This window comes from Danio rerio, chromosome 22 (genome assembly GCF_052040795.2).
Source record: "Danio rerio strain M-AB ecotype USA chromosome 22, GRCz13ab, whole genome shotgun sequence".
NCBI lineage: Eukaryota > Metazoa > Chordata > Actinopteri > Cypriniformes > Danionidae > Danio > Danio rerio.
The window spans coordinates 12,981,465-13,005,362 of record NC_141042.1 but is presented as its reverse complement, the minus strand read 5'-3'; the positions used below and the strand labels follow the sequence as shown (position 1 = coordinate 13,005,362).

At 38.3% G+C, this 23,898-nt stretch overlaps 1 protein-coding gene and 1 long non-coding RNA gene across 3 annotated transcripts in view; both read right to left on the bottom strand.

Moving 5' to 3' along the window:
• Window positions 1–249: 249 nt before the first annotated feature.
• On the bottom strand, window positions 250–18,003 carry rnd3a (Rho family GTPase 3a). 2 transcript variants are annotated; one of them, XR_015521368.1, is made up of 6 exons: window positions 17,671–18,003; window positions 17,466–17,553; window positions 7,642–7,751; window positions 4,411–4,545; window positions 1,541–4,068; window positions 250–1,291 (listed from the first exon to the last, which is right to left on the bottom strand). XR_015521368.1 is itself a non-coding variant. In NM_199522.1 (5 exon segments), coding segments are annotated over 5 exon segments (732 nt in total). In that variant the 5' UTR covers window positions 17,821–17,994; the 3' UTR covers window positions 2,675–3,819.
• Window positions 18,004–20,302: 2,299 nt separating this feature from the next.
• The window catches only part of LOC147838460 (uncharacterized), a 32,142-nt gene continuing 28,546 nt past the window's right edge, over window positions 20,303–23,898 (bottom strand). The window contains exon 6 of the long non-coding RNA XR_015521773.1: window positions 20,303–20,715. This is a non-coding gene — a long non-coding RNA (uncharacterized LOC147838460). The remainder of the gene's footprint in view (window positions 20,716–23,898) is intronic.

Here is a 23,898-nt window from a genome sequence, read left to right as displayed (position 1 = left end):
GTTTCTAAAAAATTAAAAACTGCTTCTATTCTAGCCGAAATAAAACAAATCAGACTTTCTCCAGAAGATAAAATATTATCAGACATACTGTGAACATTTCCTTGCTCTGTTAAACATCATTCAGAATTAATTTTTTTAAAAGAGAGAAAAACAAATTAAAGGAGGGCTAATAATTCTGACAAAACTGTGTATATATTCCCAATATATTGCTGTCCACCAAACAAAATAAAACATTTCATATCAAAAAAGAACTTTTTTCATTTTATTTTTGTATTTATTATTAGGGGAAAAATATATAATTCAATAAATATTATGGCAACATCAACAAAAACAGACATACATGGACCTCAACACAGAAAAGACATTTAAAAAAATTACAGACATCCTACATTAGGAAACAATTTGTTTGTACTTTTTAATCAGCACCTACACATTTCTCAACATTTACAAACAAACTCCTTTTAATACTGTCTATGTGAAAAAATTTGTGACAGTCAAAGTAATTTACTCTGACCCATCAGAAAGGAACATAAAAATGTTTTTTAGTTGTTTGTTTCGCGCAATTTTTTTTTTAACAAAAAGTGCAACCACAAACATGCAGCAAATGAGACTTTGCAGCTAGCTTCAGACATTTGTTTTGAAAAAGGTGAAACGAATGTTCTATCACGGCTCTGCAAGGCAATATATCGAGTCGCAATGCTGTTTTGAAAAAGAAAGACGGGGTCTTGTTTTTTTCTCAATCCTCTTAATTGTCCTCAAAAGCAGACTGCATAGTTTATTTGAAAGAGGAGAGAATGTTTTCCTTGCATGTCCTTCAAAATCCATTATTTTCTTTCCTGGGCTAGACACTGAAACGCAACTTGAATTTCATGGTTGATTGTTTATCATTTCAACAATTGTGCTTCACAAATTTCACAGATGTCAGAAAAGGCACAAATGTTCATGTAGCGTTTTACTGGCGTGTTTATGACCAAAAGCTTTGTGCTATTTGATGGTATATTTGCACGGCTTTCACAATGACAGAGATTAAATGGCATAATGTTGTCAAACAGATATAGTATTGATTTCTTATATGCGTTAATCTGAAGTATGTGCCACAATGACCAATAAGTTAAAAGTAAAACTCATTTAACCTGACTAATTTCAGATTTTATCTTACATTCACCTTACATTTAGGGTATTTTCCGCATCAAAGAAACACTCCAATTGTTTTTGAAAACAGCCTTATTTAACAAATCTTCTACAGTTTTTCAGCCAATCTCCAGGTCTGGTGGGAGCACTTTTAGCTTAGCTTAGCATAGATCATTGAATCAGATTAGACCATTAGCATCTCACTCAAATGGCCAAATAGTTTTGATATTTTTTTCTATTTAAAGCTTGACTCCTCTCTCTGTGTTTACATTGTATATAAAGACAAATAAGGATATCTGATTGAATAATCTATGCTAAGCTAAGCTAAAAGTGCTCCCGCCGTACACAGAAATAAAATGGGTAAAACTCTACAATTTTACCAGAACTGTAGCGGAGTTGTAAAATTTGCTTATTTTTAAACAAAAAGAGGTGTGTTTAATGCCTAATTTAGCATGCTAATTCAACATTCAGCATGCTATTGGCTAATCAGAATTTACCACAGCCAAACATTTTGTCGATAATGTTACATAAACATAACCTAAATCTTAATTTGAACTAGTTTCAATGAGGATTTAGTTATAAGTTCGGTTTTAGGTTTGCATAAAGTTGAACTCTTAGCAGTGCTGAATTGCTAACAGTCTTTGTTGCTCATAAATCACCAGCTCTCATTTCAAATTGATGACTTCCAGATAAATCGTATTAGACCATTAGCATTTCATTCAAAAATGGCCAAAGAGTTTAAATAATTGTTGTATTTAAAGCTTGACTCTCTCTGTGTTTACATTGTTCCATTATGATCTATGCTAAGCTAAGCTAAGCAAAAAGCGCTCGCGCTAGACACAGAAATCAGCTTAATGAATTAAAATGGGTAAAACTCAACAGTTTTACCAGAACTCTAGCGGAGTTGTAAAATTAGCTTATTTTTAAACAAAAAAGAGGAGTGTTTCTTTAATGCTTCATTTAGCATGCTAACAGCTAACCAGAATTCAGCCAATCATTTTGTCAATATTGTTATTTTAACCTTGTTTTATTGAGGATTCTGTCATAAGTTAGGTTTCAGATTTGCATTAAGTTGAACTCTTAGCAGTGCTGCATCGCTAACAGTCTGTTGTTCATAAAGACCTCAAATCAACAGCTCTCATTGCAAATTGATGACTTCCAGATGAATCGGATTAAACCACTAGCATCTTATTCAAAAATGGCCAAAGAGTTTTAATAATTGTTTTATTCAAAGCTTGACTTCTCTCTCTGCGCTTAGATTGTATACGAAGACAGATATGGATATCTGATGATGATCTATGCTAAGCTAAGATATAAAGTGCTCCTACTTGACACAGAAATCAGTTGAATGGATTAAAATGGGTAAAACTAAACAGTTTTACCAGAACTCTAAGGGAGTTTAAAATGAGCTTATTTTTAAACAAAAAGAGCATTTCTTTAATGTTTAATTTAGCATGCTAACAGCTAACCAGAATTTACTACAGCCAATCATTTTGTCGATAATATTACATATACATAATGCTAATGTTTTCTTGAACCTGTTTTTTTTTTTTTTTTTTTTGAGGATTCTGTCATAAGTTTGGTTTCAGATTTGCATAAAGTTGAACTCTTAGCAGTGTTGCATCGCTAACAGTCTTTGTTGCTCATAAAGGCCTCAAATCACCAGCTCTCATTGCAAATTGATGACTTCCAGATGCTTTGTAGCTGCACACCGCTGTCATTGCGAAAGCCCCCTTCGGGGATAAACTGAATGCAAATGAACACTAACTGATCAACTCAATTCTCCAACGTTTGCCCAGCGAACCGTGTTCTTACAGAACCGTGACAGAAGCTCTCATTGATCCACAAATACGCATCCAACATGCACTCCAGAACGTCGAACATTTGAGTCATCCGGCTCGAAAACCTTCCAGCTCTTTGGTTATTCTGTTTCTGAATCCTAATGAACCGTAATGTGATTATGAGGAGTAATACAGAAAACAGTGCGAGTTATACCAGCGGCGTATCCATGGTGACAGTTTTAGCTGAGCTTAGCATAAGAAATCCACCCGCACACACAAACACACACACACACACACACAAACTCGTGCTTCTTGGTCTACAGAAGGAGCAAAACAGAAGATCGAAGGAGGAAGTGATCCTTGACCACAGTGATATACTCTCGTTTCATATCCTCCGTTAGCTGTACAGACTCAAAAAAAAGAGGAATCGAGATGTTTCCAATAGTCACCATTGTGGAAGTCCATCTTCACAGTTCCCATTGCTAACACCAACTGAAAACGTGCATCTTTTAAAAATAGCTCAGCGGAACTCAGGACTCGATGGTTATGCGATCCCACTTCCTCCTTCCTTTCCTGCAGAAGAAGCTTCCAGTAGGAACCCTCCAGAGAGGAAGCAGTTTCACGTCCAGGAGCAGGAAGGAAGGCCTCCCATTGGCCGAGAGGGTGGTGACATCCTCCTGCTGTGTGGATAAGTTGGGGAGAGGTGGTTGGGGCCGTAGTTTGGCTTTACGTCCACAAGTTTTTCAAGTTCTGGCAAGAAGAAGTGGAACCCTCAACCGGAGATACCTTCAGGGACATCGAGTAAACACTCCCGGCTCCAGCACTTCAGAGGCAATTCCACATTTTTTCCACCCTCACCGTTTCCCAGACTGAATTATTATTATTTTAACTCCCCAAACGCCTTGCATTACATTACCGTGCAACTCTTTGCTTTGTCTTTGCGTAGGTCTGTTGCCACAGCAGCGAGTTCTGGTCGACTGGGCATATGCGAGATGCGCTTGGTGGAGCGTGCCGATTTGTTGCGCTTGATGTTTTTGTTGTTCTTATTTACGCAAGCCAGCGTCGCAACGTGGAAAATGTCCCGCACGCTGTTCTCCGACTGCACTGCGGAGCACTCGATGTAAGGTGCGGATATCTGCTTAGCCATAGCTGAACCCTACAAAGAGAAAGACGTAATGAGCCTAGGCGGGAAACAGAACTGAAGAGTAATTAACCACTGCAGCTTAGCTTTATGATTAGGAAGATTTTGATCACTCAGACCAACGCATGGATCAGATTAGTACCCTAAATCATTGCAATGTCACTGATAAACCTAAATTATGGCTAAAGTGATAAGATGAGCATTAGCTAAGGCAAATTAAAGATTTGAAGCAGAGGGTCTCGATTTTGTCCTAGCAAATTGCAGATCAGGGTTGCACGATATTGGAAAATTCAGACAATTTCACCTGAGGACTCGAATAGTTCTATTGTGATTGCAGTTTGTATAAAAATCCCACACCTGATCATAGGTCACCGGCGTCTGTCTGTGGTTGGAAAGCTCCACTAATGTCGTGAGATCCGTTCTCAGGTCTGACTTGCATCCGACGAGCAGCATCTTTGTGTTGGGACAGAATTCCTGGATCTCCCCTTTCCACTGTGAGAAAAAGAGACAAAAGCAGACACGGAAAGATGAAACCAGCTGGCCTTGATCCATCCCTGCCTGAAAGAGGACAAAAGGCGAGAACAAGTGTTTCCTGTTCCCATTCTTTCAGTTTCTCACGTTCCATCCCATCCCTTTCGCCAACCCAAGAGTATTAATCTTCCTTGCTACAGGTGAGGCTCATACTTCCTGCGAGAATAAAGCTTGCACTGTAATGACTGTGTTTCAGTGTGTGTGTACTAGTTTTGGTGGTTTAGGAGGACAGAAATTTGGGTATGACCTAGGTACTACAACATTGAGGAGGTTTGTAAGGCACCTTGTGTCATTGTAATTTAAAAAATTGGAAAAAAATCATACTTTGCTTTTCACATTCAAAATTTGTCACAGGTTTCCTCTCAAGTTTGGGTTTGGGCATGGCATAATATCAAGTGTTTTTTTAAGTGTATAAAACGCTTCATAAACCTCTAATAGCAGCATGTGTAGGTGTGTATGTCTTCCCAACAATCCTTCAGGTGATCTGCATTCCTGACCTGCCCAACAAAGCGCTTGCTGTATTGGCGTGGCATTAAATCACCGGATTTAATCTGGCGGTAGACAGGCGGGTACAACAGTCATACGATTGTTCACACAGGAACACGGACACCCTACATTCCTCGTTCCCATGATCCTTTTGTGCTCACCTCTGGCTCCCAGAGGCTTCAAAGTCCCAGGAGAAAGCGCTACTTTATTCCAAGTAGGTACTCACGTGTAGCCTGATCGTATTTCCGATTCTGCGACCCAGATTTCATGCAGGACTTACACTCACATGGTCTAGTTAATGCCCACATAATACTATAAAGCGGGGGCCCAGTGAAAGGGCCACGGGCCATTCTAGACACCTGACCCCAGACCGAGAGTCTACTAGAAGATATCCAACCCTCTCGAAAAACAAAGGACGACTTTTATTGGGATGCAACAAAGAGTGGGCAGATCACAAAGGAGTTGTAGAGGAATTTTTCTGAATCACCGTGAAGGCATTTAAAAGTCAATTAGGCTGTCGGGAAGCAGTAAGGTCAAGCCTACAGATTGATATCCAATTCAGCTGACCACACCCGTATTGTTCACTAACATGTCAAGAACTTTGACAATACAACATATTTTCATAATTTCTCTGAGAAGAAATTTCAGCTTGAGTGGTTGACAGGAATGTCATTCATATCCCAGCTTTAACCCTAAAATCTAATTGGCTGATGAAAATGTTCTTCAAGACCCATCTCTATTTCTGACTGACTCTCTATTTTAACTGAATAGGGTTGTGCAATTTGTGGAAAATTTTGCGATTTGATTTGCGATTTAATTTTGTAGTCAAGCTTCAGCTCAATAATCTGTAAATCGTGGCAACAATTCTGCGACAGTTCATAAAATTATTTGTTTTTCTTCTGTGTCTGTGACTTCGAAACCAAAATATTCCCATATTACCAATGCTGTTTTTCTTTGATTACTTGATTTTCGTTGATTACTTTGTCTATTAAAGCTTCGTAAGCAGCAGACACCATAATCCCACTTGTCTGCGATTTCCTGTTTGCTTTTTTTATTTTGAGTGTTCGGCATAGTTCAGTTGTGCAATTCTACGAGCGTTAGTGTGCTAACTCAAATGGCTAGTAAAACCGTCTCACACAGACGACTCATGACGGGGGAAATTAAATTATTTATATATATATATTTATATATATATATATATATATATATATATATATTCCATAAATCGCAGCTTCTTGTGATTAACTAATCGTAACGCTTCAAATTTCGATTGCGACCCGATTTTGATTAAATCGCACAGCCCTAGTAGCTGACTGAAATAAATTTTGAGGAACAGTAGCTTTGCTTCCATCCACCTATTTTATGCACATTTTGGAATATTGCATAAATAATGCTTCATGGAAATGTCGAGATGCGCTTAATTTTCAAAAACGCGTATTAAGAAAGGTTGTGCACATAAATGTAGTTCACATCTTTAACTTAAACATAGTTAACTGGATGCTAATCAAGTAAAATCATTCTTGTGAGGCCCAGCTGTCAATTAATTTATCTGTTATAATATTTTAATCTCTTTTATTTTTTGTTTTTTGTATGAAGGATGTTTTGTTTCGGAATTTTTGTATTTATATTTAATTTAAGATTTTAACCTGTTGTGCTGTGATGGAGGTGGTTGTAATGTGACCAGAAATGTATATCCCGAAAGATGTATAAAGGGAGCGGATAAGCATTGCGAGGGTAGATGTCATCAGGGTGAACGTCGGCGTGTGAAAGATTATTTGCTCAGCTAGTTGTCGAATAGAGAACTGAAGAGAGCTTATAACATCTATGATCCTGTGAGGATAGAAATTTCCATCTTGAGTATCAACAGATAATTTGTTGTACTGTGTTTACTAAATACAGCGTTAGCCGCTTGGGCGGAGATCCATGAGTTTGTTTCAGTGGACTTCATTTGAGTATCGCCAACAACCCTGGACATCCCAGATAGCGCCTTGAAAAACCAGGACATCTCAGTGGCTCCTCTGGCATCGCTGGATGCGACGAACCCTGCCGACTCTATCCTTTTTCTCCACAGACTATAACGCCGGTTCTGGAGTATTCCCTGGCTCTGGTAAGAGCGAACTGTTGTTTATTTGCCCTTTGGGCAAATGGGCAGTTGTGTTTTTTGCCACTATAAATACAAGCACCGACACAGGCCTGCAACAGGGTTTTCACTATTCATTTTATATAGACAATGTTTGAGCTTTACTGAATGAACTGTTGATTTTTTATATGAGATTTGAAAAAAGGAAACCGAAAAGCTTTATTTTTGGACAACCCTTTATTTCTTTTGTTAGCATACATTTGTTTGTTTGATTGTATTTAAGTTAATTTGGAAAGGTAATTTTGTATCAGATTGGTTGTTTATTATTTATATTAATTGGTATCATGTTATGCCTTTTTTCTGGGGTTAAAATACAATTTAGAGCAATCTAATTTGTAAGAATCCAGGGAAAATCCCTTAAAATAGGAAAAGGGCGCTACACTCTTGTTTAAATGTGTCAGATAAATTACTAGCGAGTGGATTATGCTTACCTTCTTTAGGACACTATCCAGGGTCTCTGGTCGGCTGATGTCGAAACATATAATGACGGCATCTGAGTCTGGATACGAGAGTGGTCTGACGTTGTCATAATACGGGGATCCTGTAACACAAAATGTGGCCAGGTCAGGAAAAACTGTTCATCTGAACACACCAAATACTAGAGGAGGATAGTTGGTCTGTCTAAAGGACCGTCAATATATTACTTAACCTCATTTAAGTTTTAGTCCGCGTCACAGTACAGACGGTAATTTAAAAGCACTCATGAATTTTTAAACCACCGAAGCCACTTTTCAGACATTCCGAACATGAAACTTTTACACATAAAGGGACACTTTGCTTTCAGACGGAATGGAGAAGTGTTTTAAGTGGATTTTTATTTCAGAAGAAATGGCTGGGATTACTTCCACTGTCACTGGTGCAATGAGGGTTAGTGCTGAACAATGATAAACACAATATAATTCTCTAAATTCTAAAAGGGATAGTTGACCTTCATGAGTTTCTTTATTCTGCTGAGCACTATTTTGAAGAAAGATTTTAATCCTTGTAGGAAAAATAATTAGTTGGGATGTAAATGGTTGCATGTTTTCAACATTTTTCAAAGTATCTTCTTTTGTGTTTAACAGAAGAAAGAAAGTCAGACAGGTTTGGGACAAGTGGAGGATGAGTAAACAATGATAGAATTTTCAGTTTTGCTTGAACGATCCCTTTAACTGAGGGAATAAGTGGAAAAGAAATACAGCTTCAGCGAGCAATGCTAATAACTGCACCCTTGCCAGATGAAGCATTTCCCTTCTGGCTAAAAACTGAAGATGTTTGTCTTTGTGAGAACAGTTTAGTCCAGGATTTACTCTGACAGAACGAAGCATTACCGCCCACTGTTAACTCCGCCAGACACGATATGTACAATCCACACAGGACAAACACATTTATAGTGTGCCAGATTCCAGGACAGAGGTGGTGTTTACGAGAGAGCGAGTATGAGACAGAAGGAAGGGAGGGCTTTTTCGTTTGTCAGAATGATCATACGCAGTGCCAGAAGTTAAGCAGAAAAATGTGAGGTTGAAAACACATGCAGCCGCAGGACTTTACAGCTCATATTTCAGCCGCAGCTACAGGCCCAAAAACAAGAACAACTTGGACAGCAAAGTTTTGCATGAGAAATGTTATTGTTTTTTCATCATGAGTAATCATTAAATCATTAATTAGCTATGTCAATTAGCAGCTACATCAATATCTAGATCAAATTAATCAAGTTTATATAGAGTTCAAAGAGTTTGAATGAAACCTAAAAGGAAAGTTCATCTAAAAACGTAAGTGGTTCCAAACCTCTATTAGTTTCTTTTAATTGTTGAACACAAAAGAAGATATTTCGAAGAATGTTGGAAACTTGTAGTCATTTACATCCATAGTAGGCAAAAAAAAAAAAAGTTATTAGTTACCAACATTCTTTAAAATATCAATGTGTGTGTTCAAAAGAATAAAAAGAAAATCATATGGAGGGTGTGTAAACGATGACAGAATTATCATTTTTGGGTGGATTATGCCTTTATTGCTGTAATTCCTAAACTCAAAAAAAAAAAAATACTTTGGCTGTTTGTTCAAACAAATTATGAGTTGAAACAATAACGTTATTTTTTTTGTTTGGGGTGGGGGATGAGGGGTAAAAATTCACACCTAAATTTGTAAACACAATGAAGTTAACTTAATTGATTTGTATTGAGACAACATGAAAATTGTGTGGAACCCAGCAATTTTTTTTTTTTTACAATGTGTGGTGTACATATTTAAAATGTGCTATAGATATGTGGATGTGTGATGTCTAAATACACTTTTGTCAATAATGTAATCCTGAAAGAATTAGCATGATAACATTTTTTGCTGCCATTTACCATGGTAATGAATAGCAAACGTTTAACCCTCTATGAGGTGATTTTGGAGCCCCTAAGAATTTTTAACATGCCCTGACATTTTTTTATAGTTACTTATTACATAGTATTGGCCAACTTTTTTTTTTTTGTTGTTGTTGTATTCAGCACAAACTGTGCCACAATAATATGTGAGAAATATTGATGTACATGTTTGCATTTTTTAGACAAACAAAAATATATGTGCTGTTAGTAGGTTGTGGAGAAACAAAATGTAGCTTAAATAAGGTCCAAAAAACACACACCGAATGGGTCTGAATAAGACTTTTGAGTAACTAGTCTTGTAGGCTAGAATATTTACTTATAAACAATTATGTGAAAATTATTCTGTTCAGTCATTTAAAGAAAACATTACAATGATTTACATTTTGTAAAGCCTATTTTGGGATACTCTAATACCATAGTATTTAGATGGTATACCCAAACAAACTTTGACATTACTTCACATTGAACACATCCAAACACATTACTTTATTTCTCAGTCCAATGCACACATACACAGCAAAACCCAAATCTTCACTGAAAAAGAAATTATTCAAAGATGATTCCTTGGATTTACTCAATTTTTTTAACTTAAGTGGTTGTAAACAATTTATTTGGGCTGAACTTAAACTAATCAAATTGAACATTACTAAATTTAATTTGTTTGTTTAAATTCAACACATATAAATTGTTTGCAAGCAGAAATCTTTTTTTGAAGTATGCTATATGTGTAAGCAATAGCAGCAGTGACTCACTCACTCACTCACACACACAAAAACACACTCACACACTTGTAGGACACCATAGCTATAACAACACACACTACATTCCTTAGTCCAGTATGTGTGTGTGTGAAGGATACTGACAGCTGAATGGATTCCCTGAGTGTTCAAATGCTTCTCTAAACATGTGGTGACTATGTAAAAACACACACACACACACACACACACACACACACACACACACACACACACACACACACACACAGTAAAAAATTCCCTTCCCTTGGCTTAAATCCTTCACTGTCTTCCTGATAAAAACAAAGCAATAAACAGGCACAGTTCTCCAACTCTGTGAAGTAAATACAATCCATAACCCACGCTACAAAATCCCTTGAAGCTAATTCACGGTTAAATAAATTGCCAACAGACATACTGCAAAATTTCACAAACAAAAACCATCCTTTTGAACTCCACATCAGTACACGAGAACCCCCTCAGTTTAATTTCCTCCTTGACTAACAAGGTAAGATCGTTTCAGAGAACATAACGGTTCACGTGTTGCTTTTTTTTCCCCTTGGTGGCCCACCGCACAATAGCTGCTTTGTGGAGTATGAGAGCAAACCTTTCCTCGCAGGAATGTGTGGCATGCGGGCTCAAATCGCTGAGGTTAGAAATATGATCCGACCGACAATAGTTGACCAGCTTTGGACAAGTGGGTTTGAGAGAGCTTGTCCCAGCAGGAGCCCATTCAAATGAACCCGGGAACGTTTTGTTTTCGGGGGTTCGTTGATAATGAGGTCTTCCCTTGCAGATAAGAGTTAAGGATAGGATTACAGAGAATAGATCACACCTTAGGTCAGAACTTGCAACAGATTATTGATACTTATTTAAAAAGTAAGTAAAACAAAACGGCATAGCTTTATCTGATTTATTAATTCATTTTCCTCTGGCTTAGTTTTTTTATTCATAAGATTTTGCCACATTGGAATGAACCGCCAACTTATCCAGCATATGCTTTACACAGCGGATGCCCTTTCAGCTGCAACCCAGTACTGGGAAACACCCATACACTCTCACATTCACACACACTATGGCCAATTTAGTTAATTCAACCCACCTACAGCGCATGTCTTTGGACTGTGGGGGAAACCGGAGCAACTGGAGGAAACCCACGTGAACACGGGGAGACCATGCAAACTCAACACAGAAATGCCAACTGACCAAGCCGGGACTCGAACCTGCGACCTTGTTGCTGTTAGGCAACAGTGCTAACCACTGAGCCATTGTGCCCCCTTTATTCATTCTAAATGATACTAGATTGGTATAAGTTGACTGTTCAATGCTAGGATATGGTCCTTAATTCCTATTGGACTGCTAAATGTCTGCTAAAGTGATCCTGGTAGCTTCTAGGTGGTATCCTATTGACCAAAGTCCATCCCTAAAGGCTGATTTATACTTCTGTTTATACTTCTGCGTCAAACGCTGGCGTATGCTATGGCACTGACGCATAGCCCTTCGCCGTGGCCGTTGGCGTCACTTACGTGCACCTCTCAAAAAATGTAACTACACGTCGCAACGACGCATAGCGCAAGCAATGTGATTGGTCGGCTTGGTAGTGCTGACGAGTATGGGCGGGACCGAGAGCCCAGTGCGAGAATGGTGCGAGCCTGACTGAGCGATTGTTTACAAGTGTGGAGTCCCTTGAATGAGCTCCGGATAGAAAGTTTTGTTTTGTATTTACCTCATAGTTAAAGTTGTTGCACGTCCGCCGGTTCCTGCCTCAAAATGAGCGAGTTTGAGCCACTTGTACATCCTGGAAGTGTTCAGGAAAAGCAAAACAGCACCGAAGAAACTCGACACAGAGGAACATTTACACCTCACTGCCAACTAGCGTTTCGGAAGTGTTAATGCAGACCAACAGAGACAGCGCGCAGAAGTATAAATGCACAGCTACGGGCGTTGTATGCGCCGTAGGTTACGCCGGTCACTTGACGCAGAAGTATAAACCAGGCTAAAGTCTGTAGGACTTACTAATAGTAGCCATTATTAACCATAAATAGACACTACTCAAGATCCAATGAAGTCACCAAGAATTCCAAAAGACGATATTAATGATTAATAACCTATTTCAGTGTAAAATAACCACCTTGCAGAGTTTAAATGTGTCGAGTAAGCCTTTTGGCTCAGTGCTTGAGATTCACATTACATTCTGACTTTCAAGCCACAACTCCAGCAATTCCGATGAAGAAGTCTGATAAAACATTTCAGCTGCAAACAAGTGACATCTTACAAGGTCACCCAATCAAAGACGCCATTCAATCGAACTATGCCTTGATAGCACATCCGTCACCAGCCCTTAGGGGAGCAAAGAGATAGGACGCTTGAGGAACAAAGGACTGAGTTTGCGGCTATAGTCATCCGAAACGATATGCTTATTGTGAAAGTACAACTCACAAAGGAACCAAACGATCCCAGAGCAGCGTGCGTGTATATTGATTGATCATGGTCTGACTGGTGGATAAGGAACCTTTGAGACGGGCATGTCAAGATCCTGGCTTCACATCTGCAGGGGGTTTCTGGTCAATAAGTGTCTGGAAGAGCGGAGCTGGGGGAAGGGGTCCGATTCCACAGAGGAACAGCTATTAGGGGATATATACACACACACATGCTTGTGGCCATCAAGAAGATCAGAAAGCATCTCCGGTAGGGTGTTATCCTGACACTTGGCCTCTTGTGTATCGCATAACACACAATACATGCACACTTGGGTTTCAGATTTAGAAGGACCTGCTAGGCCCTAAAATCAATATACACAAGAAAACCCCTAATGAAACATTCATGCGGCAGACTGGAAATTCCTCTGTGACATTGGAATAATGCCTAAAGACTGCTCGGTTTTTCAGCGCTTTTAGTGGGAATCGTTTTAACAAATGTAACAATAGGTGACAGTGATGAAAAAGCTGTTATACAAGACTTGAGCTCAATCAAAAGTAAAAGAAACACAATTGAACCCCCCCTCTTTTATGTGCGACACAAAAAGTCTTGGTCGTAGTTGTTCAGAAGCAAACTGTTTCGAGTTCGCAATGGTACTCTACTGTATCAATAGGTTCCATGGCGGATCAGTGACGGATATTGCCAGCTGAATGCTGAATGGGGTCGTGACTCAACAGCTGATTGGTGGACAATAACAGGAGCAGTCAGCCTCCCGGTTGACGGGAACGGCAGCTGTTGCAAACAAAGCAGCACAAAGAAGAGATGCCAAGAAAACTATCCATTCGGGCAATTCTGGGAGCAACCCCCAGATTCATCGACTGCTCAGAAACACTTAAGGCAATGAATTTTTTAAATATTCGAGGGCAAACATACAAGGTCGCCCCCATTTCTCTCATTATCTGGAATGTGCTCAGGTGTGTTTGGAACTTGTTAAATCCTGGACTTAGGCATTCGTGAGGAAAGACCGCACACACACTGGGGAGACCTTGGAGCCTGGCTCTGACACAATAACTTACACCATAATGAACAGCAGGCTGGAAGCCCACGGCCTGACACAAGCAACTAACTACATATCCAAATGCCAGTGCCAGACGGGTGGCCCTGCCCGCAGACGCCCACCGCAGACATCTGTCAGCCGAACAACACACTCCTGTACCTACAGCACAAATTATCATCAGGCATATCTCTCGTTTGAGCAATAAAATGGCTATCGATTGAGGAATTAATTACAGTAGTCCCTCATTATTTGCAGGAGCTACGTTCTAAAAATTACCTGCAATAAGCAAAATCCGCAAAGTAGTCAGCTTTATTTTTTACAGTTATTTTAGATGGTTTAAGGCTGTAAAACCCCTCACTACACACTTTATACACTTCTGTCAGACAGTTCACGCTTTTCTCTCTTGTTTAAACTCTCAAGAGTTAAAACCTTCATAGAAAAATAAGTCCAACATTACAGAATAAAACCAGATTAAAATTATTTGATCTTCATTTATTTATTCCGTAATGGCACCCCTACACCCACATAACTTCCACCTTCCTTTAGCATTTCCAAAAGTACAACTTTTTGTGCGATGGATAGCATCTTCCCCTGCCTTTTGTACCTTTTTGTACCTTTGACAGTGCAGAACGCTTCATCGACATTGTGGGGAGAAAACTTGCAAACATACAGTCCAGCACTACTAGCTATTGAAGACTTATGTCAATTTGGCAAGCTGAAAGCATTCTGTACTGTAAAGGGAGCCGGGGCTCAGAGGAGATTGACTGAAAACGGTCTACAGCCAGTCAGGACGCAGAACACAATGCACTATTAAAAAAAGCCTGTCAAATTGTATGAAACTTCCAGGCCGCAAAAAGTGAACTGCAAAAGGGCGAGGGAGCCACTATACTGACCTAAGACTAATTCTTTCATGCAAGTTGGTACTGTACTATCGAATGGACCAAAAACTGTTTGCAAGTATCAAATTTTGCTGATGATCGACAACAGCTGATCCCTATCATTAATCATTAGCTAACCTATCAGATCATTCTAAAACTACTATAAATATCCTGCCTAAACTTTGTTTCCTCTCTTTGTTTTTGGAACCCTACTCCTTCTCCTCATTCTATGATCGGGAAACACGGCGGGTCAATGGCTGGCACTGCTGCCTCACAATGGGAGGGCCAAAGGTTAAAATTCTAATTGAGCTGGTCTGCACTCTCTGTGCGGAGTTTGGATGATCTCCCCGTGTTCGTGAGGGTTTTCCCGGGGTGCTTCTGGATTCCTACCACAGTCTAAAAACATGTACTAATTTTTAATAACAGTTACAAGCACTAAATGCATACATACTGAATCAATCAGAACCACCATATTAGCATAAAATAGGGGGAGATATGCCTGATCTCGTATCTCTCCTAATGCTCACTGACCAGGCGGGAACCTTGGGCTCATCTATCTCCGAGATTAGGGTTCTCTCCCAGGACAGCATGCCAAAGTGTGAACTCTTGAAAGATCTTCTTTTGTATTCAACAGACGTGAGAATCTCAAACAAGTTTGAGACAACTGGATGGTGAATATATTAATTTTTATTTTTGGGTGAACTATCCACAGCGTAGGCTAGCTTTTCAGCAGGTCAAATTAACACAAGGCTTCTGAGTTAGGAAAAGACTCTAGACTGGAACATAATTTTGTTAGCGAGAAATGGACCTTGACTAAGAATATGACTAACTATGGAAACTTGACATATGACTAAATAGATTAGTGTGACTGATTTGGTCCAGTCCCTAATATCCCAGAGGGACAGTCCTGCAATCTATTTTGACACCAATTTAGATGTCAATTTAATGTTAATTTAACGTCAAGGTAGTTTACATCAGGAAATCCAGCTTAAATTTGTAATTTGGCACTAAATCTTTCAGATTAATAAAAAAAAATCTATTTTTTGCATCGTCATTTTGATGGTCAAAAGGGTATCAATGTGTGGATGTCAAACTGAGATCAACATTTTGACATCAAATTGACATCCATTTTTGACTTGTTTTTTAACATCATGCTTGGTGGAATGTAAAGTTGATCAAAAAGGTGGTTTAGCTAGTCAAGAAGCTTGGTGGTTTAACATATACCATAGATGTTTAGCATTTAACTAGACCACACACAGCACCAAACAACTAAAGCCCCAGGTTCAGGTCTGAATGTAGTTTACCCCAGATCATAACTAAGCTCCAAAGAGGCCACCGTCTAAAGCAGGCTGTCTGGCTGGATGCTTTACGGGGCCTGTGATTACCTCCAGACAGCAGGTCTGATCTCTCCTGGGTGATCCGAGCACGAGCTCTGGAAACTTACCAATAGCCTACATCCAGACAGGCTGAGCCAAGACCCTACTCTAATTTGCCTGTGTGGTCACGGCGGTTTGGTTTTGTTAAACGAGTGAATGGCGGCATGACCCCAGCTGTGGCAACAGTTCTGCTTTCATTTGTTTATCCAAAACATCATTTAGCGCAACGTTCCTCGTGATGCCATCCTAACATTCCTTAAAAGTGAGGTGTCCGTGGATCATGTTCCACAGATGGGTGGAGTGTGCGAGAGTGTGTTAGCAGGGTGTGTGTGTGTGTGTGTGTGATTAAATGCTTGGCAGGCTGTGGTACTGACTCAACAACTGAGAATCGTTCAACCGCTCCGAAAAAGAAAGAAAAAAGCTATTAAACAAACCCAGATTTTCCCCCAGGCGTAAACGTAAGCGCTAGCAATCACATCATTACCCCCGCACAATGCACTGCCGCATCAAAATGATGAAATGTTTACAGGCTTCAAGATGAAAGACAACAAGTCTGGACATGTTTTGAACCTTGTTAATGAACTAAATAGTCATAACAACATTATGAATTAATATCAAGTGAAACTGAAACAATACACTAATGACATTAATTTTTTATGTTAAAGGGACAGTTCACACAAAACTGAAAATTCTGTCATCACTTACTCATCCTTCACTTGTTCCAAACCTGTTTGACTTTCTTCAGTTGAACACAAAGGAAAATATTTCAAAGCAAATTGGAAACCTGTACCATCAATTGTATTAGTTTTTCCTACTATGGAAGTCAGTGGTTTTCAGCTTTCTTCAAGATATTTTCATCAAAAAATAGGTTAGCAGCTACACGAGGGAGAGTAAACAGTGAACAAAATGTTCTCTTTTGGGTGAACGGTCCCTTTTAACAACCACACTGTACAACAATATGATATTATATTGTGGCATTGGAGTATATTTAGCTTGCATATTAAATTATACCACACATTTTTGAGTAAACTATCCATTTAAGAACGACACTATACAACAAAATGACATTATATTATGGCATTAGAGTATACTAAGCTTGCATTTCAATTACACCACAAATGTTTGGGTATTACAATAATTATTGTTTAATCTTAGCAACTGTTGAGATTATGTATACCGTTTTACTTAAAACGAAATAAGCTAAAGTTCATCCTAAATGTTATTACATGTATATGGTAATGTGTGTTTTACTATAAGCAAACAACATACAAACTCGTAATTATATTTAAAACATGTTTACAAGGGGGTCCTTGCTCTGGCTCTCTATAAACCAAGGGGTCTTGAGAAACGCCAGTGAACAGACTTGACTATACACATTCAACATCTACACTTAAAACTAAACACAAACGCACGCAAGACGACAACAAAATTTGAGACTCACCTGAGGTGTCCCACAGGCTGAGCTCTATTCTCTGCTTGTCAATCTCAAAACTTGCTGTGTAATTCTCAAACACAGTGGGGACATAATTCTAAGATGAATAAACAGAGCAAATGTCACTAAACATGCAGATAGATACATAAATGAATGCAAAAAACTACATATACAGACGCAGCTGCGCGCACCCGCTGGATTTTACGCATCTCACCTCAGGGAAACAGTCCTTGGCAAAAACGTGGAGCAGAGCGGTTTTCCCACACTGACTCTCCCCCACGACCACGATCTTACATTTGAGGCTCTGACTCGGATCCATTCCGGGCTGAAGGGACAGTTTCTGGATAGATCTTCTCTCCTTCATTGATTGTCTTTACGCGCAAGTCCGCGGAGGTGCTCAACGGAGGGGACGCGCACAAACGCACCGCTTTCTGTAATCACTCTGGGAAAGGTGTGGATTTTTCCCTCGGTCCGTGTCCTGATCTCTCACTCCCCCTCACTCACTCCTGCAGGGATATTCATCAACTGCTTGAATTCCTGCCCTCTCACTTTTTGGGGATGTGCCGTGTTTTATATGCGTCTGGTAAACCAATGGCTGTCCTTGAAGACACTCGCAGACCCTCCCCTTCGCTTTAACAGGGAGAGGGAAAGAGCGCAACCTACAGGCCTCAAGTACGGCTACATGGCGTACAGTATATGAAGATGTATGGGTAGTTGACAAAACAGCCAGTAAGAATGCTTTGTATTTGTAAAACACATTACTAAAAAGTAAAAACACGTATATTTATGTTGTTTAAAGTGTAATGTTTGAGAAAATATTAGTGTCCACTAACTTTTACAATAACAATTCTCACAAAATTTCCTTTTTTTTTTTATGAACGGCATCTTAAATGCGTCCTATGGTGTGACAAAACTTAAAAAAACCAACAAATAACGTGAGAGCGATTTATTGTTATAATTGGACGCATCTTCATACTATGGTGGCCGAGAGAGCTTAATGTGCTGTAATTTAAGAAAACACATGCAGTTACAAAAAACAACAGCAAAGAAAAAAACTTCATCTGTTTGACAGCTCACATACTGCAAATCGTCACAACGCAAACACATTTCAAAAAATAAAAACATGCTGCATTTTCACGCAAAACAAACAAATAAATAAAACGTGCTGCATTTTCTCACAACACTTTCAAATAGCACAGAACACAGTAGAAATGTTTCAAGGGGACCCAAAAAAATAACACCCAGCGATTTAGGTTATGGTTGTTTAGCCTAATAAAATACAAATGGCAAGGGAATCAGTATGTTAATATGAACAAACAAAAAAACTCACCTTTTAAAGATTACCTACAAATTCACTGAGCAATACTCACAGAACACGTTTTTGGGTCCCATTGAAACATTTCCATTATTACAATGTTTTTGCAAGTGTTGTGAGAAAATGCAGCAGGTTTTTGTAAATTGTTTGCGTTGTGAGAAAACGCAGCATGTTTTATTAATTTGTTTGTGTCGTGTGAAAATGCAGCGCGCTTTATTAATTGGTTTGCGTTGTGTGAAAATACAGCGCATTGTATTAATTTGTTTGCATTGTGTAAAAAATGCAGTGCGCTTAATTAATTTGTTTATGTTGTGTGAAAATGCAGTGCATTTTATTAATTTGTTTGCGTTGTGAGAAAATGCAGCATGTTTTATTAATTTCCTTGCTTTGAGAAAATTCAGCGCGCTTTATTAAATTGTATACATTGTGAGAAAATGCAGCGAGTTTTATTAATTTGTTTGCGCTGTATGAAAATGCAGAGTGTTTTATTAAATTGTTTGCGTTGTGAGAAAATGCAGCGCGTTTTTAAAATTTGTTTGCGTTAAAAATGCAGAATGTTTTTTAATGTGTAGATGCATTGTGGAGATTTGCAGAATATGTGCTGTCAAACGGTTTAAGAACTGTCCTTAATTTGCAAGCGTTATTTGTACATGCATGTGTTTTCTTAAATTGCATGATAAGCTCTCTTAGCCACCATATTATACAGTGCTATTTATTGTTTATAAAATTTTGAATAATAATTTTCTCCATGACTTGATGAACGTTTTCAATAAATGGGTGTCCCACCAAAGGACAACAAACGTAACAATTTTATAGTGGCTCCAAAAAAGAAAGACAGAGACTTAACAGGTGCACATCATATGCTTCACAGGGGGCTTCAGTCACATGATCCTGAATGAGGTCCTTTAACTAATTAAAGGTCTCCTGGAATTGATTATTTAAAATTAGCATTTAGTGTCACACCAGAAGATATGTTTTTTGGTAGCAAAACGTATCAAGTTTCTATGTTATTAGAAATATATGGATGAAAAAAGCCATATACTAAAATGGCCACTTGAAAATAAAAAAAAATATATATAAAGTAAAATAAAAATAAATAAATAAACCTGATGTATTTAACTATGATTTTACTAGTAATAATGACTTAAAAATTATAAGGGTTTTAATTCATTGAACTATGCTTGAGACAGTCACACTAAGACAGTGAAAATGCAATGTCATATCAGCAACCCATATAAAAATAGATGATTAAGATTAATATTATTATTTATAAATATCTTATTACAATAGTCTGAAATGCTATTTTATTTATGTAAATCAGATTTTCAATTATTGTAAATATTTTCTACATTATTTAGGGTTTAAGCTCACATTGTTCCAGTTTGCTTATTTTTTAATGACCAATAATAAATGTTTATTTCCTACATTTCAGAATACGATTTTTTTAGATACAAAAACGTATATAAATACAAATTAAATGCTGAAGTGAGTAAAATGTGTGACCCTGGAACCCAAAAGAGTGAAAACACACTTTTAGGAGTGACAACAAAGTTTAATAACTATTGCTAAATGTTTTAGATGTATATACTCAGTAATATTCAACATATTACAAAATTAATATGCTCAAGTATCATCTGACTGCATGAGAGAAATGTGAAGTAATCAACAAAATATTATTATATACTGACCACAGCCGCAGGTGTATAATTAAATGACACACACACACACACACACACACACACACACACACACACACACACACACACACACACACACACTTAACTGTTGTAATAATCATATCATGTTGGCTGTAGAGCGGTTCCCCAGGTGTGGAGGCAGTGGAGCAGAAACAGGCCTTCTGGAAGACTCAGAGCAGCATATATTTATCTTCACATTTGTAACACATTCATTCCATCAGCAAGACATCGGCTCTTACAGATGATGCTACGGAGGAAGAGAAAATGAAAAATGAGGAGAGAGAGATTACTCACTGAACAAAAGTACCAAACAGTACTGTGGTACCACTGTGCTTGTTTGGTCATGCTCCATGATAGTTTGGGGGAAATTTGGAAACACAATAATGTCATAGTATTTGGATATGAATGAACCATGTAGACAGACAGACAATGATAACTTGATAGAGTTTTAAAATGTTAAATACAAAGAGTGATAGATAGAATAAAAGACAGACATGACAGACAGATGGACGGACGGACGGACAGAGAGACAGACAGAGAGACAGACAGACAGACAGACAGACAGACAGACAGATAGTCAGATAGATAGATAGATAGATAGATAGATAGATAGATAGATAGATAGATAGATAGATAGATAGATGGATGGATGGATGGATGGACGGACGGACGGACGGACGGACGGACGGACGGACGGACGGACGGACGGACGGACGGACGGACAGACAGACAGACAGACAGACAGACAGACAGACAGAAAGATAGATAGATAGATAGATAGATAGATAGATAGATAGATAGATAGATAGATAGATAGATAGATAGATAGATAGATAGATAGATAGATAGATAGATAGATAGATAGATAGAATGAAAGTAAGAGAGGTGGATAGATAGATAGATAGATAGATAGATAGATAGATAGATAGATAGATAGATAGATAGATAGATGGATGGATGGATGGATGGATGGATGGATGGATGGATGGATGGATGGATGGATGGATGGATGGATGGATGGATGGATGGATGGATGGATGGATGGATGGATGGATGGATGGATAGATAGATAGATAGATAGATAGATAGATAGATAGATAGATAGATAGATAGATAGATAGATAGATAGATAGATAGATAGATAGATAGATAGATAGATAGATAGATAGAATGAAAGTAAGAGAGGTGGATAGATAGATAGATAGATAGATAGATAGATAGATAGATAGATAGATAGATAGATAGATAGATAGATAGATAGATAGATAGATAGATAGATAGATAGATAGATAGATAGATAGATAGATAGATAGATAGATAGATAGATTGAATGAAAGTAAGAGAGGTGGATAGATAGATAGATAGATAGATAGATAGATAGATAGATAGATAGATAGATAGATAGATAGATAGATAGATAGATAGATAGATAGATAGATAGATAGATAGATAGATAGATAGATAGATAGATAGATAGAATGAAAGTAAGAGAGGTGTAAGAGAGGTGGATAGATAGATAGATAGATAGATAGATAGATAGATAGATAGATAGATAGATAGATAGATAGATAGATAGATAGATAGATAGATAGATAGATAGATAGATAGAATGAAAGTAAGAGATATGGATGGATAGACAGACAAATAGATAGAAAGAAAAAAAGAGATGGGTAGATGGATGGATGGATGTACAGACGGATTTACAGACGGATTTACAGACAGACAGACAGACAGACAGACAGACAGACAGACAGACAGACAGACAGACAGACAGACAGATAGATAGATAGATAGATAGATAGATAGATAGATAGATAGATAGATAGATAGATAGATAGATAGATAGATAGATAGATAGATAGATAGATAGATAGATTTGATCGATATATCTGATTTATTCTCTGTGCAGATATACAGACACCATGAAACTATCTGCTCAGTGAATTTCCTCACCCACAACAACATGACAGAAGCCCCTGAGGCTGTCAGAGAGATGATGACTGCAGCTGCCCAAGTGTGTGTGTGCGTGTATGTGTGTGTGTTAAGGGAAGGTCACTTTATACTGACACACACTCCTTCAAGTTTGTTCTGTGAAATGAGAGCAAATATTGACCCTATGTAGCTGCTAATAATTTGAGATCTACCTTGCTCCTGTATCCAATGGTTACCGTCTAAACCATCATCCATCACCAGCTGTAACATCTCACGTTGCTGTCTGAGGTCTGACCCGTCTCCTCACATCCCAGCTAAAATATTGTTATATGCGTCAGCTATGATGCTAATTAAATGGCAAATTTGGGAGTCTAATTAAAGTTCTTATTCAATTGGTAATGACAAAGCGGCATGATCAGTCTGAGAGGGCTGATATCAACACGCCTAGCTGGAACATGCTAAACACATATAAAAATAAAAAAAACGGTGACACTTTACAGTAAGGTTCATTAGTTAATGCATTTACTAACATGAACTAATAATGAACAACACATGTACAGCACTTATTAGTAATAATTGAACATTTACTAATGCATTATTAACACCCAAGTCCATGCTTGTTAACATTAGTTAATGCACCATGAGTTAACATGAACTCACAATGAACAACTGTATTTTCATTAACTAACGTTAACTTACATGAACAAATACAGTAGTAGATGTATTATTCATTGTTTGTTAATGTTAGTAAATGCATTAGTTAACATTAACTAATGAACCTTATTGTAAAGTGTGACCAAAAAAACTACAAAAAGAGCACCCTGCTGAAAAATCAAGCTTAAACCACCCTAGGCTGGTTGGCTGGTTTTAGCTGGTCGACCAGGCTGGTTTTAGAGGAGTTTTGGCCATTTCCAGGCTGGTTTCCAGCCATTTCCAGCCTGGTCTTAGCTGGTCAGGCTGGGAGATTACCGCCTAAAACCAGCTTAACCAGCCTAGCCAGGCTGGGAGCCCAGCCAAAACCAGCTATGTCCAGCTTTAACCAGGCTGGTTTTAGCTGAATTTAGCTGGTCATTTTCTAGCCTGACCAGCTAGTAAGACCAGGCTGGAAATGGCTAGAAAACCAGCCTGGATATGGCCAAAACCTTTCTAAAACCAGCCTGGTCGACCGGCTTAAACCAGCCAACCAGCCTAGGCTGGTTTAGGCTGTTTTTTTCAGTAGGGCACAATTTTTATGTGTGTTAAATGCAACCCCATCCTTGTCATGCTAATCTATTTCCTTGAGGCTAAACAGTTTTTTTCAGTAGTGATAGCTTTGAGATATTTTCTAAAGAAATTGTTAGCAATGCTAACTCATGCAAAACATAGGGCTAACGACACAAGGCTAACATATTTTGAGTGGTTGCTAAAGTGCTCTGGTTGTTGTCAGGGAATTCTGGGTGGTCGATGGTTGCTCATTAGCTATAGGCTCAGATATCCATGTAATCAAACTGTTAGCATT